Here is a 20089-nt window from a genome sequence, read left to right as displayed (position 1 = left end):
TTGTTGACCAATACTGGCCACTCATGCCTGAGTAGCATCTGCTCCATTTGCACACTGATTGAGGAGTATCTGCAACATTTGCACAATCAACATTGTCCCAGATTATCGCACTACTCGCTTGAAGTCTCGGCGCCCTTTGCACAATGGTCATTGCACCGGACTATTGCAATATCAGTCTTTCGAACTGCTCTAAGTGCTAGAGGACTCTGCATCTTTTTGCACAATTGTCAAAAAAATAATAATAATGTACCTGCATTACCAGATAACTAGCAACCCTTTATTGCTCAGTGACTGTTTTTCTCAATGTCTGGTTCTCAGGTGGACCTAATGTCCTGACCAGAGAGCAGGGATGGGGAGAAAAGTGTGATTATTCTAAGAGCCCCATTACAGAGAGGGGCCCTATATTTCGTTCACTGACTTGGCCCCTGCCAGTGAGCAAGTATGCATGTCATATCAAAGAAAGGGTTAATAATGTCTGCTTCAACACATGTACAGGTTAGGAACTCACTTTATTCAAGGAATGCAACATACGACAGTAAAAGCACCAGAATCAAACCACCATGTCCATTGTTCCCTTTTCTTTTTCCTTTACTTTTAGCTTCAAAGCGTCAATAGGATGGAATAAGGAACATATTGTATATCCCATTAAACAGCAACGCATTCACATTCCCTATGTAAACAAAAGCACCATTTAAACTGTGTTTGAAACACAAACAGCATGTTAGTGAGCAAATGTGTGGACAGATCATGAAAGCCACGGTCCATGTGTGGTCAAACGTTCACGTGTCTTTTGTTGCGACTGTCACTTTTGTGTGTCCTTCATTTAGGTCCTTCTTTCATTCTTGCACCCGTCCTTTAGTGTGTGTCTTCATTTCTCAGTAATATCTATTGAGGCTCTGAGTGACTGTGCTGATGTCTGGTTGGCCGTTCATCCAAATCTCTCTCAGGATCCTTTCCCGCTCCTCTAGCCGCTGGGCCTGGTCCAGTTCTGATCTCACACAGACACACACACACATGCAAACACACGCACGCACGCACATACACAACCTCAATGACCATCAATTTGCATCAGCATCAAATTACCCTTGACCACTGCAACACATTTTTACGTGTTAAAATCAACCCTGCAAAACAAAGCGAGAAAAGAGCAAACAAAGGGAGCCTGTTCTCAAGAGAATTGAGTGGGATATGTGAAAAAATAAAAGTTGTGGTGCTTTGAGATACGTGTGACCCGACTTATGAATTTTTAGAGATACGAGCCATTGTTCATCCAATATTTTGCTTTGACTTGCAAGCAAAAATTTGATATACTAGTTCTGTATATTGGCAGTAAACACAACTCACTTCAGAACAAGCACCAGTTTGGCATATAGTGACCAATTCTTCAAAAAAGAGGCTTCAAGCTGTGTATTGCCACTCAAAGTTGAAGTCTACTATTATTATACTACTAAATTAAACAAAGAAACACCATAGACGAGTTAACTCATCGCATCAGTGTCGCAGTGTTATAACCCTTTAAGCGACGGATATTTGAACGCAAACAGTGAGGCAACACATGTAGACAGGCACAGGCATATTTTCTTTATTCTCAGCGAAAATTGACTATCACTGAAGCTTACTGAGGACCTGTGAGTCTGTGACCGTCTCCATGTATATCTGTATGTCTGTATTACACTGCTCTTAGGTGGCCAAGGAGTGCACACCAGAAGAAAGAAATGTTCATTAAATTGAAGCAAAAAATAAGGCAAAAATTGTCTAATTTTTTACATTTTATTTCATTATGTCATTACTGTATGTTTTTTTTAAAGCACAATAGGATAGAGAGCTATCTTTCTTTCAGGTCCCATGCCATCAAAATGGTTTTAATAATCTTCAATGTCCTTTTATCAAGTTTATGAGATAATTTGGGTTGAAGATGCCCAAGATTCTCTTTTTCCAATCAATTCTAGTTTAAGTCTAGTAGTTTTTCAATCAATTTGAAATGGCTGGATTTCTTGGGGGGAAATTTTTCGTCCGTTAAATCAGATTGTCCGTTAAATCAGATTGCCCGTTAAATTGAAGAACTTTTTTTGGGGGGTGGGGGGGGGGCTAAAAACACCAGTACAGTACAGAATTATTGCTTTCTACTTTTCTTTGTGGGCTAGAAACACCTAGTACATTACAACATTATTGTAAATTAATCTAAAAAAGCTTTCAAATGTTTGAAAAGTTTCAACGTTTATCCAAACTTGCATAAAAGGGATGATTTTAAGTTCCAACAAGACACTGTCCGTTAAATTCTAAGTCCGTTAAATCGGGGTTCCACTATATAGTTTAGCATTGTTGGAAAACACAACATATGTACACTTTATAGACTGTGTTTGTATGGCTTAGCAGTGGCTGAGACTAGCTCGCCTAAAAGCCAGAAATGCCATGTTGCTATTCAGCTGTGTTGAGTGGGTGGGTACCAACCACGAAGTGGGAAAGTACTTTAATAATAAGATCTACATCACAAACACACAAAAATCTGATCTGGTCGTTTTGCAAACCTTATGCCGTTTATTGTCTTATGCATTCAATCGACAAACCGTATAGATGTCAAACTCAAACCAAGTCACAGACTCGTTTTGACCTATGTAGAATAGAATAGGATTTTGATGTAATGGGACCTTAAAAAAAACAGATTGCAACATTAATGATTAATTGATGATTAATGACATTTGTAATGTCTGAGATAGAGTAGTAGTAGCAATAGTTCATGCTCCTATTTTTTGCGAGTGTGTATGTGAGATACCCTCAGCCGATGTAAACATGCTGGCGTGTAGCAAGGCCCTCTCAAAGCGCCTGCGTCTCCGCGACGACATGTCCATCGCCTCATCCCAGTCCTCCGATTCGCTGTCCCCGTTAGGCCTTGCGACCTCTGCGGTGACGACGGCCATGTTGTCCGGGTTAGCATTGACGTGCTGCTGGTGGTGCTGACAGACGTGATGGTGACGCCTGTGGCGGTGGTGATGGTGATGTCGATGGCGAGGGTGTTTACTGTTGCCATAGTGACAGTCGGCGCGGCAGTGGATCTGGAAGACGACGGCACAGAGCGTGACAAGGAGACCGACAGACACTCCGCCCAGAAACACCAGCGCCGTCCTTTCGGGTTGGTCTGACAGAGAGAAAGTGAGAGGAGTGATCAAACCAACAGAACAACTTTAAGCACTTGTTCGAACATTTTGTTGATTTTTTGTCAGCTATAGAAACATCCATTCACTCTAGACTTTATTAGATACACATTTAAATCAGTGATTCTCAACCACTGAGCCCTGAGATATCATCAGTTGTGCCATGGGAAATTATCCAAATTCACTTAATTGGTTATGAGAAAATATATATTTACAACAAAAGATTGCCAGCGACATATAGTAATAGGTGGATCAATCAAATGCTCTCCCACTAGATGGCAGAAGGTACAATTAACCTGTTTATTTATTCTCCAGTGGGGAATGCGCTTCTTGTGTTCTACAAGCCATCACATTTTCATTTATCCTCACATTGTTGTCTCTTGCAGTCGCATTTTATGTGTTACTTTCTCCATTACGAATAATCTTTCTACTGTGCACTCACTGCTCCTTGGTCAGTAATTCCACTTAATACCAAAACCTTTCAATTGCTTTTTTACTCGCTGATAGCAGCACTTTAACAGTATATTCATCCTCTTTTTGTATTATGTGCGGTCTTAGATTCCCCAAGTAAAGTATTTTACATGTTTTTGGTATCTCATAATCTATTACTTGGTTTAAAACCAACCGTATTTTGTCTCAATATTCTTTTGTCTTTTGGCAAGACAAGAACATATGTATTTGGTCGGCAACTGTGTGTCCACATGCTCTCCAGCATGGTTGTGTCTAGATAATATAGACACAATTTCTTTCCTAATCTATGGAGTCCATCCATCCATCCATTTTCTGAGCCGCTTCTCCTCACTAGGGTCGCGGGCGTGCTGGAGCCTATCCCAGCTAACATCGGGCAGGCGGCGGGGTACACCCTGAACTGGTTGCCAGCCAATCGCAGGGCACATACAAACCATTCGCACTCACATTCACACCTACGGGCAATTTAGAGTCTCCAATTAATGCATGTTTTTGGGATGTGGGAGGAAACCGGAGTGCCCGGAAAAAACCCATCTGTGGAGTCATTAAAAAAAAAAAAAATAATTAAAAAATAAAATAAAAAATGATCTGACCATATTTTTCCAATTAAATACACTCTAGAGCCTGGGGGTAGTGGATGTGCACTATTTTGCAGATATTCAGCCATTTTTCCTTGGTTATTCGTGATTTCAATTCCTTTTTCCATTTTTCTTTGATATTAAGAGATGAATAGTTTCTACATGACATCAGGCTTCTGTGTAGGGATGAGAATACTTTTCCCCCCCAGAATATGCTTTCCACAATATGGCAACAATTTCATGATCAGTGCTGTGTAGCTGTGTGCTTAGGGTCACTGTTTTGTCGGAAGGTGAACCTTCGGCTAAGTCTGAGGTCCTGAGCACTCTGGACAAGGTTTTCGTCCAGGATATCCCTGTACTTGGCCGCATTCATCTTTCCTTTGATTGCAACCAGTCGTCCTGTCCCTGCAGCTGAAAAACACCCCCACAGCATGATGCTGTCACCACCATGCTTCATTGTTGGGACTGTATTGGACAGGTGATGAGCAGTGCCTGGTTTTCTCCACACATACAACATCTAAGTAAGGCCAAAAAGTTCCAACTTGGTCTCATCAGACCAGAGAATCTTATTTCTCACCATCTTGGAGTCCTTCAGGTGTTTTTTTAGCAAACTCCATGCGGGCTTTCGTGTGTCTTGCACTGAGGAGAGGCTTCCGTCGGGCCACTCTGCCATAAAGCCCTGACCGGTGGAGGGCTGCAGTGATGGTTGACTTTCTAGAACTTTCTCGCATCTCCCGACTGCATCTCTGGACCTCAGCCAGAGTGATCTTTGGGTTCTTCTTTACCTCTATCACCAAGGCTCTTCTCCCCAATTGCTCAGTTTGGGCGGACGGCCAGCTCTAGGAAGGGTTCTGGTCATCCCAAACGTCTTCCATTTAAGGATTATGGAGGCCAGTGTGGCGGCACGGTGCACGACTGGTTAGAGCGTCAGCCTCACAGTTCTGAGGACCCGGGTTCAATCCCCGGCCCCGCCTGTGTGGAGTTTGCATGTTCTCCCCATGCCTGCGTGGGTTTTCTCCGGGCACTCCGGTTTCCTCCCACATCCCAAAATCATGCATGGTAGGTTAATCGACAACTCTAAATTGCCCGTAGGTGTGAATGTGTGTGCGAATGGTTGTTTGTTTGAATGTGCCCTGCGATTGGCTGGCAACCAGTTCAGGGTGTACCCTGCCTCCTGCCCGATGATAGCTGGGATAGGCTCCAGCACGCCCGTGACCCTAGTGAGGAGAAGCGGCTCAAAAAACTGATAGATGGATGGATGGATGAATGGAGGCCAGTGTGCTCTTAGGAACCTTAAGTGCAGCAGAATTTTTTTTGTAACCTTGGCCAGATCTGTGCCTTGCCACAATTCTGTCTCTGAGCTCTTCAGGCAGTTCCTTTGACCTCATGATACTCATTTGCTCTGACATGCAGTGTGAGCTGTAAGGTCTTCTACATACAGGTGTATGGCTTTCCTAATCAAGTCTAATCAGTATAATCAAACACAGCTGGACTCCAATGAAGGTGTAGAACCATCGTAAGGATGATCAGAAGAAAGGGACAGCACGCGAGTTAAATATATGAGCGTCACAGCAAAGGGTCTGAATACTTATGGCTGTGTGATATTTCAGTTTTTCCTTTTTAATAAATGAGCAAATATTTCAACAATTATGTTTTTTTGGTCAATATGGGGTGCTGTGTGTACATTAATGAGGGGGAAATGAACTTAAATGATTTTAGCAAATGGCTGCAATGTAACAAAGAGTTTAAAATTTAAGGGGGTCTGAATACTTTACGTACCCACTGTATGTAGTTTACGGCTACTCAACAGTATTGCACATATTGCACATAATGAACAAGCCTTTAATTGAACTGAATTGAATGTTATTCAGACATCATTACGAGCATTCACAGAATTCCAAGGATACAACAAAAAATAAACAACTGAGGTAATTTCATAAAGATGAGCGAAAGGCTTAGGGCTGAAGCTAAACGCTTATAAATGCCCTAACCCAAAACAATCTTAATATCAAAGATAATGAGAAAACATTCATTTATTGTGCTGTATCTCTTTTACACTTACATTTTTATTTTGCTTTTTTACTATTTCCTCATACATACTTTTTTTACTGCTATCTCAGACATGTTATTTTTATGTTTGTTTACTGTTATTGCTGCTACAGGATCCCAGAATTTACTTTGGGATCAATAAACTAACTGCCTAACCCAAACTCTTCTCTTTCTTTCACATAGTTGCGGTGGCACTTTGTTGAAAGAAAAATCCAATGCAGTAATAAAGCGCTAACAATATCCTTATTATATGCTCGTGAGACCACATTGAAGAAGACGGCAAAGAGATATACAGAACAGTAATGGAAGATGCACAGTTTCTTCAGACAAGGGCATGTTCCATACAACATGTACCGTACCTGTGATGAAGGTATAAGCTGCCAGTATGTTGCTAAGCAATGCCATCTCCTTGGAGACCACCATTACATCCGTGTTGGGGTTCTCTACGGTCTGAGTACTCATCACTTCACAGGGAGTTGATCGTATTGGAATCTTCTTCAGTCCTCTCTGAAGTTCTCATACTCATCTCTTCAGAACAACGACAAATCACAGAAGAGAAAGAAAGAAAATGGTTTCAAAATACTTTGTAAACCGCTAGTTACTGGACACAACATTAAATACACTCACTCTCCTTAAACACCTGTAAAACATTACCATGTTATCGCAATGGAACACATTAAAAAGCATCCTGTAAGAGAAAAGCCCTGAAGTCACTAATGCAGCTATTTAACACATTGCTGAGCTGCCATAAGACAAATGTAAGATAATTATCTGAGATTGCAAAATGATTCACTCTGTACCTAAATAGAAGTACCGATACTAAAAGAGTGTAAAAGAGGCACTGGTAAAAGGAGAGATACTGATTCAATCCATTTACTTGGGTAAAAGTAAAAAGGTACAGACTAAAGTGTGTACAGACTAAAATGTGCATATAAGTACAAAACTAAAAAGTGAAGAGGAATTTTTACTGCCAATTATGTACCATACGTGTTTTGGTGACTTAGCAGAACGTGGAAAAAAAAGCTTGCTAGGATTGGCTAAGGCTTTTAGACTATCAAAACAATGTGTTGACATTGCTTTGCTAATGCTAACCCAAAATTGCAAATTAAAAATAAATTAATAAAAAGCTATAAGAGGAATCAAAAGATGTGCCTTTGTTGGTGGTGTTAACTTTTGGAATGATGAAAGTATACATTTTTTAAAAATTGGTTACATTTTTCCCAAAAATGTATTCGCAAAGCTGTTTTTGAACATTGTAAATATTAATAATTTATCTATTGTTTTTTTTTTTTTACTTACATTTGGGAAGGTGGTAGCTGGATTGGATATGCTTGTTAAAAAGTAGGCTTGGCTTAAATATGCATCTTGCTTCCATGGCTGTTTTTTCTTTTTTTTTTATTGTTTGTACTGTGAAATATGTTATTGTATGGTGACTGAATAAAAAAAAAAACACTACTCCTCCTAGTAGTTAAACTACTACTACTATGTGAGCTAATGAGAAAAAGTGAAAAACCTTTTGGTGTTTTTTAGGCTGGCAAAAGACAATACATTTAGCACAAATCATTCTTGCAGCCGACACCATGAAATAATTCTCTTAAATTGGGGAATTTGGGGAATAAATTGCTTCTGTGAATCCTTTGCAGAATCGGTGACAGTCACCGATTCTGATCATAACTTTTATGGACAGAATCTCTAGGCGCAGGTCCGGTTTGGTGGCCTCAGTATTGCATCTTTGCTTTTTGCAGATGATGTGGTTCCGTTGGCTTCAAGCCGTGATCTCCAACTCTCACTGGAGCGGTTCGAAGCAGAGTGTGAAGCAGCTGGGATGAGAATCAGCACCTCCAAATCTGAGACCATGGTCCTCAGTCGGAAAAGGGTGCAGTGCCCTCTCCGGGTCGGGGATGAGATCCTGCCCCAAGTGGAGGTGTTCAAGTATCTGGAAGAACTGGATGAAGTGGCTGGGGAAAGGGAAGTCTGGGCTTCCCTCTTAAAGCTACTGCCCCCGCGACCCGACCTCGGATAAGCGGAAGACGATGGATGGATGGATGGATGGATCCTTTGCATTAATGCTCCCTGGTTCAGATTCTCCACATTGTTTTCAAATGTAGGGAGTAAAAGAGTGAGAAAAATAAACATTCAAGTAAAGCACAGATAACCTGAAAAATCTGGTTAAGTACCATAGTACCAAGTACCATACCATTAATCAATGTCATTCATTCATTTTCTGTATCTCTTATCCGCAATAGGGTCACAGGCGTGCTGGAGCCTACCCCAGCTATCTTCGGGAGAGAGGCGGGGTAAACCTTGAACTGGTTGCCGTCCAATCACAGGGCACATACAGTACAAACAAAAAAACAAAAACATTCTCACTCACATTCACACCTACGAGCAATTAGGGGTCTCCAATCAACCAACCATGCATGTTTTTGGGATGTGGGAGGAAACCGGAGTACCCGGAGAGAACATGAAAACTCCACACAGGCGAGGCCGGATTTGACCCCAGGTCCTCAGAACTGTGAGGCAGATATGCTAACCAGTCCCCCACCGTGCCGCCCATTAATCAGTTTATTAATAGAAATATTGTTGATTAATAATGTCTCGAAGCAGTTGTGCATACGACTTGGGTGCAACCAGCAGCGGTGCTATCGTCTCAGTTTCAACTCGTCTGCTGTCTAAAGAAGTACAACATGACATCAACTATGGCAAGTTGAGCTATATCCACACTCTGGGCAGTATCATTCTGCTGTGGAAAAAAGAGTTCAGAGCATTCAGAGTAAGATTCCCATCCCATCAAATAACTTGGCATTTAAAAAACTATTAATCGATAAAATAGTTAATTTTCTCCATAGCCGATGAAGGAAATTTAGCCAAACGTCAAAATCAAACTGTGTTGGAATGTTTTTATATCTACATGAGTGTTTGTTTTCTGACTACACAGCCTTGGGGCTAAATCACACAAGCGTGTGTACACACACAAACACACACACTCATAATGAGTGCAATAGTAGTCATGGCCTGCCAAGCTAAATGTAGAGTGAACAGAGAGAGAGTAAAAGCAGAGCTCTTAAGCGAACTGTCTAGACATGCAGCCCAGCAGCCCATTCATGAAACTGACTCACTTCCAATACAAGAGTTGTCCATTGCTCAGTTTTATTTGACAATGTAAGAGAAGTATTAATGAAACAATACCTTTATTAATGTTCTAATATTTTGCTCAAAATGAAATGACCAATACATTATAAATGCCTCTTGGTATGATCCAGTGCAGTTTTACACAAACCAATGTTAAATGAATACCTCTCTGACAGTGTCAATCAAAACTAAGAAAGATTATTTTTGAAAAGACACATTTTCTTGATAATGGTCTTCCTCATTAGGTATGTGCTGTAATTGTGGCTTGACCGGCTTGATCCAGTTTGTGTGGATCTTCTTTAATGTCACGAAGAGTCAGGGATTTTTATTTTATTTTTTTGTCCACACCTATCACATGACGTCACATCATAATGACTGACTTAAAGGGTAAAGGAGAAAAGTTAACGTCAGTGTCCACTTGAGAATGAAGAAATAAAGGATACATGAGGAATTTAAACCGCTTCAGCCAGCATTATTGCAACACTATTAAAATATATGATATGCTCTTCAGTAAAGAAGTGATGAAAAACTCAGAGAAGATCACGCTGGTTTGATTTAAAGGGGAGGTCTTTAAATAAAAAAAAAACATTATAAACACAGGAGAACAAATCTATTGTTTATGACTTGAGTGAATGGGTGTCATCGGAAATGAACCAAAAAGAGGCAATAAGACTAATAGGACATATTACAAGTATTAGAGCTACACTGAAAATAAATAAATATTATCAGAATAAAGTCTTAACATTGAGAGAAAAAAGTCGTAACATGATTGGAAAAAGGCCGCAGAGAAAAAAAAAAATCATAATGCTACAAGTAAAATCATCTGTAGTTTTTCAAGTCATATTTATTAAGGAAAAAGTCAATATTGTGAGAAAGTCTTAATGTGACAACAACAACAACAAAAAGCTGCAATTTTAAATGGCTAATTGGCAAAAATAAAGGCATACTACTAGAGGCAAAGCAAGCTATAAAAAAGTGGGTGGCTATGTCAATTTGCCGACCCCTTGAAAAACGTGATTGATAACAATAGGAAAAAGTGTGGGTGTTGAACCCTTTCATTGGGAAAAGCGTGGGTGTTGAAACATCTACATTCCCCACAGATCTGGTGTACTTCTAGTACGACAGAACTAGCATAATCGTGTTATGTGTTTGTAGGATTGCAATAATACAACCCCAATTCCAATGAAGTTGGGACGTTGTGTTAAACAAATAAAAACAGAATACAATGATTTGCAAATCACGTTCAACATATATTTAATTGAATACACTACAAAAACAAGATATTTAATGTTCAAACTGCTAAACTTTATTCTTTTTAGCAAATAATGCTTAACTTAGAATTTTATGGCTGCAACACGTTCCAAAAAAGCTGGGACAGGGTCATGCTTACCACTGTGTTACATCACCTTTTCTTTTAACAACATTCCATAACCGTTTGGGAACTGAGGACTCTATTTTCAATGGGAGACAGGTCTGGACTGCAGGCAAGCCAGTCTAGTACCCGCACTCTTTTACTACGAAGCCATGCTGTTGTGACATGTGCAGAATGTGGTTTGGCATTGTCTTGCTGAAATAAGCAGGGGCATCCATGAAAAAGACGTTGCTTGGATGGCAGCATATGTTTCTCCAAAACCTCTATGTACCTTTCAGCATTAATGGTTCCTTCACAAATGTGTAAGTTACCCATGCCATTGGCACTAACACCGCCCCATACCATCACAGATGCTGGCTTTTGAACTTTGCGTCCATAACAGTCCGGATGGTTCTTTTCCTCTTTGGCCCGGAGGACACGACGTCCACAATTTCCCAAAACAATTTGAAATGTGGACTCGTCGGACCACAGAACATTTTTCCACTTTGCATCAGTCCATCTTAGATGACCTCGGGCCCAGAGAAGCCGGCGGCGTTTCTGGGTGCTGTTGATAAATGGCTTTTGCTTTGCATAGTAGAGTTTCAAGTTGCACTTACGGATGTAGCGCCGAACTGTATTTACTGACATTGGTTTTCCGAAGTGTTCCTGAGCCCATGTGGTGATATCCTTTACACACTGATGTCGGTTTTTGATGCACTGCCGCCTGAGGGATCGAAGGTCATGGGCATTCAATGTTGGTTTTCGGCCTTGCCGCTTACATGCAGTGATTTCTCCAGATTCTCTGAACCTTATGATGATATTATGAGCCATAGATGATGAAATCCCTAAATTGTACATTGAGGAACATTATTCTTAAACTTTTAGGCTATTTTCTCACGCACTTGTTCACAAAAAGGTGAACCTCTCCCCATCTTTGCTTGTGAATGACTGAGCAATTCAGGGAAGCTCCTTTTATACCCAATCATGGCACCCACCTGTTCCCAATGAGCCTGTTCACCTGTGGGATGTTCCAAACAGGTGTTTGAGGAGCATTCCTCAACTTTCTCGGTCTTTTTTGCCACCGGTCCCAGCTTTTTTGGAACGTGTTGCAGCCATAAAATTCTATGTTAATGATTATTTGCTAAAAACAATAAAGTTTATCAGTTTGAACATTAAATATCTTGCCTTTGTAGTGTATTCAATTAAATATAGGTTGAACATGATTCGCAAATCATTGTATCCATCCATCCATTTTCTGAGCCTCTTCTCCTCACCAGGGTCGCGGGCATGCTGGAGCCTATCCCAGCTATCATCGGGCAGGAGGCGGGGTACACCCTGAACTGGTTGCCAGCCAATCGCATGGCACATACAAACAAACAACCATTCGCACTCACAGTCACACCTACGGGCAATTTAGAGTCTCCAATTAATGCATGTTTTTGGGATGTGGGAGGAAACCGGAGTGCCCGGAGAACCCACGCAGGCACGGGGAGAACATGCAAACTCCACACAGGCGGGGCCGGGGATTGAACCCCGGTCCTCAGAACTGTGAGGCTGACGCTCTAACCAGTCGTCCACCGTGCCGCTCTCCCAAATCATTGTATTCTGTTTTTATTTATGTTAACGTTCCAACTTCATTGGAATTAGGGTTGTATTATGACATTATTATTTTAAGATTATATATTTTTTCTTGTAACTTTAAATGTTGTTTTTCTTCTCAGTATGACCTTAATATTTCTTCACACTTGAGTGAAGGAATATGAATTTATTATTTTAATTATGTAATATATAAAAAATTACCATATCAAAATATACACATTTTATATTTGAAAGGTTCCACGTCCACAATAATTTTTATTGTATCAATACAGACAAAAGCAATTTCAAGTGTCAAAATATTATTTTATAGTTGATTAAAATGTTCCAGATAAGTAATTCTCAAAGTGTAGTACCACTAGTGGTACGTGGGTTCCCTCTAGTGGTATACAAAAGAATCACTGAATTAAATGTTCAAACTGTGCATAATGCTACAGTAGCTTCAACTTGCTTTTAATCCAGTACAGTTCATTTGTTAAGTACAGTTGATTTGCATTTAATTTTAAGTACAAAACATTTGCATTTAATAATTTACAAGCTTTTTTTGAACATTTATTTAGGTATTTTTTTAAATTAGACTTTTATGTATAATATATATTAATTGAATCAATAGTTACCGGAAAGTAGAGATTTTATTTGCTACATATAAACCAGGTTTTAAGGATCAAACTATGCATAATCTTATAGTGGCTTACAATAATATGAAATATACTTTTTAGGTAAAAAAAATAAATACAAAAAAACTTTATACACTACCTACAGTCCTACTACGCTACTTGGTTTTAATGTTGGTGATTATGTTGGCCCTTGGAGAGTCGATTATTTTTTGAGGTGGCACTTGAAGTAAAATGTTTGAGAACTGCTGTTCTACATTATGTAAGAAGTAAGGATCCTTTAGAATGTTGCTAAATGTTGTTTCCTCAAAGTTGTCCAATAAGATCAGGGCTATAATTAGTATTTTTAAATGTAAAACAAAAATAAATCTATACTGTATATGAAACAGTCATTGCCACTTTCTTTGGTCATTTCCAATCAGAGGATTACCCACTCAACCAATAAAAATTCACTTCAACTCAGATTTTGGCCATGGTATGAATCATTTTTGAGGCTGAACTTTATGTGCAAACATGAGGCATAAAAAAATGCACATTTCAGACATTCATTAGCACTTCGGGCACATTTATCTGTGTTACAAGAATGACACATCAGCCGGGCATCGCATCCACACACCATTGCGATTCAAGATGACACAAACATGGACGGCATCCTCAGAGCAATGCCAAATAGGCTGTGAGTTGAGGTGGTTTTGGGATGTAAAGTGTGAGTGCTACAGGACGTGGATGCCCTTCTCTTCACGCTTCCTTGCCCCTCAGAGCCTTTTGTATTAGGCCATGTAGGTTAGTGCTTGGTGGAGCAAAAAACATGTCACACTGCCTGCAGAAAATTATTTATAGGACTATAGAGGCCAAGTCCTTACTGTACTGAAGTTTTGAATAAATAAAAAAACATTACTGGCACTGGGAACGTTGCAAGCTGCTGAAGATGCCAGTTACTGTATTTAAATGATGGTGATGCACTGGTACAGTAGCCAGCTCGTTGATAGAACTTGTTGACGAGGCTGCAAGTAGCTCCACTCACTGGACACTTCATTAGGTACACCAGCTGCACAATCTTTATTTTAAACAAATCTGCCTTTGCAAAGATAATAATGCTCACATTTGGTAAACAGAGGTACTGTATGTAATGATTATGTTTGCTGTTGGGTTGCAGTTTGCAGGCGTGTATACATCGTACTGAGAGATAATAGTTGCTCCTAACTGGCTAAAATTGAAATTAAATCAAACAAACGATATCTTCAAAGCTGTTTTTTTGGGTTTTTTTTTTTTTGTCATTTAGTGGTGCCTTGAATTATGAGTTTAATTCGTTTCATGACCACACTCATAATACAAATCACTCGTATCTGAAATCAACTACATAGAAATGCCATAAATTCGACCCAGCACCCCCCTCAAAAAAACACAATTTTTTGTTACGTTTTTGATAAAGAAAACTAGAACTGTATTGTAAACTATAAACATAAAAACATAAAGAGAATGAAAAGAAAAGAACTGGTTTTATGAAGTTTACAGTAATTAAACCGAAAGAAAGACAGACAGACAGACACACACTAGTACATTTGTGTTTTGTCTTAAAATAGCAAGAGCTAAAATGCATTGTAGCTCTCTCTCTTCCTCTCTTTCTCGTACAGCAGAGGAGGGCTTACCTAACCAACGAGAGCTCAGTGAAAGCCACGCCACGCTTGCCAGGGTTCATAATTGCAAAATTACTTGCAGTTTTCACATTTTTGGGAGCCATAGTGAGGGTTAATTTACAAAAGAAAAACAAAGATACCTGAAATACCTGACGCATGGAGCAAATGATGTTTACGTAGTGTGAGATAACTCACAACTGAGTGTTCCGCGTGGGTGTCAGGAAGCATAGTTCATGAACCCAAGCAATATTTGTCCACAAAAATTTTTGTAAACTGATTTGTTCCATCATAATTGGTCCATTGTTTTTTTTTTTACTCCACTGGAGCGGTCGAGGGGCTGAACTGCAATCGTAACTCAAGTCATAGACAAATTATCTATCTTTGTTTTATCTATCTTTGCCAGCAACATGCAGAACAATTCAATGCAGCAGGTTCAGTCCGGTATCTGCGCAACCTACTTCTACGTTTGGCAAAACAAGTCAAAAACAGGTCCTCCTCGCTCAGGTGAACGACAAAGTGGAGTGTTACAAACAACTAATAGGAACTTGAAACATCTAAAATCTTTTATAATATATATATTTTTTTTTTACAGAAGGTGTCACTACAGAGCCACCAAAGACGACAATATCTGATGTTTAAGCTTTGTTCGTGTTTACATATAGCAAATCCTATTTGTATAAATTATATACATGTATTTAACATTTGTCCAAAGAAACCAGCCATGAAGAATGTTATTTTAGTTTGGGTTCAAACAATAATGTCATCAACCCATTGTGTTGCTAGTTATTGCGGCATACACAGGAACACACATACACATAGAGCGGATTAACCCGTCTATCCACTTGTTGTCATTCATACTCCATCCATCCATTATCTGAGCCGCTTATCCTCACAAGGGTCGCGGGAGCGCTGGAGCCTATGCCAGCTATCATCGGGCAGGAGGCGGGGTACACCCTGAACTGGTTGCCAGCCAATCGCAAGGCACATATAAACAAACAACCATTCGCACGCACAGTCACACCTACGGGCAATTTAGAGTCTCCAATTAATGCATGTTTTTGGGATGTGGGAGGAAACCGGAGTGCCCGGAGAAAACCCACGCAGGCACGGGGAGAACATGCAAACTCCACACAGGCAAGGCCAGGGATTGAACCCCGGTCCTCAGAACTGTGAGGCAGACGCTCTAACCAGTCATCTACCGTGCCGCCGTTATTCATACTATACAAGAAAAAAAAAAGGAAAAAAAATCACATTGAGTTAAGTAAATTTGTGAGTATAATTTTACATTATTTCAGTACATATTGCCATTTTTGTTTGGTGGTGTGTGGTGAGATTTTATGTAAAATTTAATGTGTCTTCACTCAATAAAGGTTGGGAAACACTATGCTATCATGCTTTTGGTAACATTGTAACTTCATTCGTTAGAATGATAACTGTGTTCATCAATCACAGTCTGGTTTGGTGCTGCCACAAAAAAGGTCAAACACCGACTGCAATGGACAATCAAAACTGCTGAAAAAATTGTTGGTACCCCCCTATTCTACCCTTGAGGACTTGCACGCTGCCAGAGCTAAAACAAGAGCATGCAAAATCCCCTTGGACCCTCCACATCCTGGTCACCACTTCTTCCAGCTCCTTCCCTCAGGTAGGCGCTATCGAACAATGCAAATTTAAACGTTCCAACAGCTTCTTCCCTCTTGCCATTAACTTCTTAAACAGTTAATTTACAATTCCATTGTAACATGGTGCCAATTTTGTCTTGAGTTTGTTGCTTGAGAAGTATGTGCACCATTCGACTAGATTATTAGATTAGATTAGATTATTAGACCATATTATCGCACTACTAGTCTCGTTAAACTGCATAATTTATAAGCCTCTGCGCCATTTGCACAGTGGTCACTGTACCAAACTATTGTTCTATTCGTCATTTCAAGATGCTCGAAATTGCTCGAGGAATCGGCATCATTTGCACAATTGTCAAAAAAATAAAAAAAATAATGCATCGGCATTACCACATTACTGGTAATCTCTTATTGCCCAGTGACTGTTTTTATGTTTTTATGTCTCAAAAGTATTCAATGTCAATTGACTGTCTGTTGTCGTACTGGAGCAGCTCCAACTACCGGGAACAAATTCCTTGTGTGTTTTTGACATAATTGGCAAATAAATTCTGATTTTCATGATATAACAACTGTTGCAATATTACAGCTCAATTGTTTTAACTTATTTTTTCTGATATTCAAAATGTGTTGACATTTTTCTACATGTATGTATGACTGCTGTTTTTTTTATATAACAGAGCATTTGTCAAACAAATACAAATTACATAGTTAGTATGAATGCTTCATTCATTTTAAATACTTCAATGGCCTTGTGTTAAATCGGTGAAATACGACATAACTGGGCGGCACGGTGGCCGACTGGTTCTGAGGACCCGGGTTCAATCCTCGGCCCCGCCTGTGTGGAGTTTGCATGTTCTCCCCGTGCCTGCGTGGGTTTACTCCGGGCACTCCGGTTTCCTCCCACATCCCAAAAACATGCATTAATTGGAGACTCTAAATTACCCGCAGGCATGACTGTGAGTGCGAATGGTTGTTTGTTTCTATGTGCCCTGCGATTGGCTGGCAACCAGTTCAGGGTGTACCCCGCCTCCTGCTCGATGACAGCTGGGATAGGCTCCAGCACGCCCGCGACCCTAGTGAGGAGAAGCGGCTCAGAAAATGGATGGATGGATGGATGACATAACTGAATTCAGGTAACACACACAGTGAGAGAAAGTGTCTTTTTTCTATGAATGAGTGAATAGTCTGTTCATAATGGGAGAACAATTTAATACTGAACTACCATTTATACTTTTTTAATACATTGGGGGAGGTTAACACCCCTAAGAAATTTGATGATTCAGTGCCTTGCTCAAGGGCACCTTGACAGCCTATTTCGGTTCAGAGTAGGATTTTGAACCTTGGACCCTTTTGTCCCCAGGCCAAGTCCTTACACAGTAAGCCTCTCTTGCTGCCCCCCAATAAATAATAAGCTGCAAAAAAAAAGTAAAGTTTGGCACTGTGATTCCCAGTCTTGTCTTTGTTAATTAAAACCGATTAAAATTTAAGATGACAATAAAGCTAAGAGACTTTCGTTGCACTAGCTACAAGGTGAGCGTGTTTCTCCATCCATGGTTCAAACACAGTATGCCTCTTTTTGTGTGTGTGGCTCGGCATGTGACGCTGATGCTAATACAATGTGACACTGGCCTTTCCCTCCTCGCAACCGTTACTCTTTAACATGACCTGCGGAGCACGAGGGACACAGCATGCATGCCCAAATAGAAACACAACACAGCAGATGGGCAGAATGGGAGCATGGGGAGGGGGAAGGAATGACGGAACAGGGTGGAAAAGTGAGAGTATGTCATATTAAACTTATGAACAATAAGAAAGAAGGAGGATTTACACTTACGTTTCCATGCAGTATCGCTCAGCTCCTCTCCTCCGTTTGTTTTCCTGCATCTCTGTGCTCCTCTCTTTTCTGTGTTCAATGCCACTCCTCCCCTTTTCTCTTCTCTGTATCTCCCGCTTGTTAAAAAAATTAAATAACTAAAAATAATAATAATAAAAAAACACTATCATCAACATCAAACATAGACATCCTCTTCTGGGCTGCTCTCAAAAACAATCCATTGTCCACGTCTTCATTCTCTGGTACAGGTTTGCAGGCGGAATGTTTTCCAAAATGCACTGCCCTCCTCTATCGTGCGAGCTTCTCCAGGTTGGTTTGCAGTCAGCGAGGCAGAGGTCAGGCCCTCGGGGCAGAGCTGTGAGATGAGAGACCTCGACAGGACAAGCAAGACTCTCTTTCTCTCTCTCTATTTCCCAGTTGTCTGCATCCTTTTCCTCCTTTCCTCACATGCTTGTGGGGAATATTCTGTAGTATGTGCAAGGAGGCGGTGGTGGGAGGAGAGTGACCGGAGCCTGATGAATACTTAATAGTGTGAAAAATGTTTTTATATTTATAACAGGTTAAAAGGGGAATTTTGCAATTTTGCTAAAACCCCTTTTTGTCATAGTGGTAAAAACTGCCAGTGTAATCCGACAGTAGTACAACAGCCTTGCGCTGACCTGTTACCTTGGGCTTCCGGAACTTTGCTCAGAGTAAGGTGGAATATTCACCTCCAGAAAAAAAAGAGCCCATCCCTTGTTTTCCAACAACTAGGTATAAGACTAGCAAACAGACTAGCAACATTTCTGCTCGACAGTTACGTTGATCACCTCTTTTTGATTTTGAATTGATTGTACATTCCAAGAAAAAAATACTTAAATTAAAAGTCATACTATTTAGTGTTATAATATCACTCCATTACGAAGAAGTCATGATACCAACGAAGCAGCTGGGGCTAACATCGGCTTGTTTATGTGCTAATGCTATCTTAGTATTGCTAGCGCAGATATTTTGTTGTAACTAGCTACATATGCCTTCTCTGTGAGGGTAGTTGGATGGGAAGTAGTTAAGTGAGGCTACATTCAAATCTTGCGGGCATTTGAAACACAGCAAACTTAACTTTTAAGTGTATTTTAAAAAGCTCACCAGGTGTCTCACGCATACGCGGGATGGTTGCAACAAATCAAAGGCAAGGATGTTTTATGAGGTGACTTGTGTCAGGATAATGGCGGGTATTTACACACATAAACCAGGATTACATCCAATACGTACCTGCAGTTGGGTTCCTGTTGATGTGCCCTGATAAAAAATAAAAATAAAAAAAAAACAACGCTGCAAGTTGTTTGCTCCTGTTAAGTGATTACTTGAGCTAAATCATCATTTTTTCATCCATTTACATTGGATGTGTGAAATTTTTATGAGCTGACCTGTCATGCTGGCAGGTTATTTCTGTGCCAAACCTGACTCTCTCCCTCTCTCTCTACTTTTTTCTTAGCACAGAGTGGACTCATGTGCTTAAAAACTCCAAGCAAATGGAATGGAATGGAATGAGACCAGGATAAATAATTTCTAAACCTTTTGCACCAATAACCTTTACAACCCAACTGGAATAAAATATATTTTTGGGGAGGGAAGTACAAATAAACACCTGAATCACATTCAAATTCATGTTAAATGGGACTCAGCACACAGCTGCCACCGTTTAAAAGGCCTTTGATTAACAACACATTTTAGCTGTTCTAGTAAACTTTTCCTGGCTTTTTTAAAAATGTCTAATTTCTATTTTGTAACATTCATCATTCCTTTCACCTTGACTAAGACACTAGTTCTAGTGAAAAACCTGTTAACATCACTATACTTGACTTTAGATATTGTATAGTGCTCTTTTAGTGATGAGCAGTATTGTGTTTGTGCCAAACATACCTTCCGGAATTAAGACCGAAAAGTTCAACCTTGGTTTCAACTCATCATAAGAAAATCTCCCAAACTTTTAGGGTTCGTTCAATGCTTATATTCTGACAGAACACAATATTCTGTGGGTATTGAAAGAGCAATTCACTCAAAATGCTCTACAATG

At 40.0% G+C, this 20089-nt stretch overlaps 1 protein-coding gene across 8 annotated transcripts; it reads right to left on the bottom strand.

Annotated features, from left to right (window-relative positions):
- Positions 1-497: 497 nt before the first annotated feature.
- On the bottom strand, positions 498-19604 carry eva1a (eva-1 homolog A (C. elegans)). 8 transcript variants are annotated; one of them, XM_061765898.1, is made up of 5 exons: positions 19285-19604; positions 18034-18555; positions 6607-6775; positions 2774-3136; positions 498-988 (listed from the first exon to the last, which is right to left on the bottom strand). In XM_061765898.1, exons 3-5 carry the CDS (start codon positions 6707-6709, stop codon positions 876-878), a joined length of 579 nt encoding a protein of 192 aa, XP_061621882.1. In that variant the 5' UTR covers positions 6710-6775; positions 18034-18555; positions 19285-19604; the 3' UTR covers positions 498-875. The 8 variants fall into 8 exon arrangements, with proteins under 8 accessions (XP_061621882.1, XP_061621883.1, XP_061621885.1 ...); XM_061765899.1 differs by having other exon boundaries at positions 18034-18498; XM_061765901.1 differs by having other exon boundaries at positions 18034-18149.
- Between the last annotated feature and the right edge of the window lie 485 nt (positions 19605-20089).

This window comes from Phyllopteryx taeniolatus, chromosome 2 (assembly GCF_024500385.1).
Source record: "Phyllopteryx taeniolatus isolate TA_2022b chromosome 2, UOR_Ptae_1.2, whole genome shotgun sequence".
In the NCBI taxonomy this organism is placed as follows: domain Eukaryota; kingdom Metazoa; phylum Chordata; class Actinopteri; order Syngnathiformes; family Syngnathidae; genus Phyllopteryx; species Phyllopteryx taeniolatus.
Note: the sequence above shows the minus strand (reverse complement) of the source record. Positions and strands in the feature narration are given on the sequence as shown.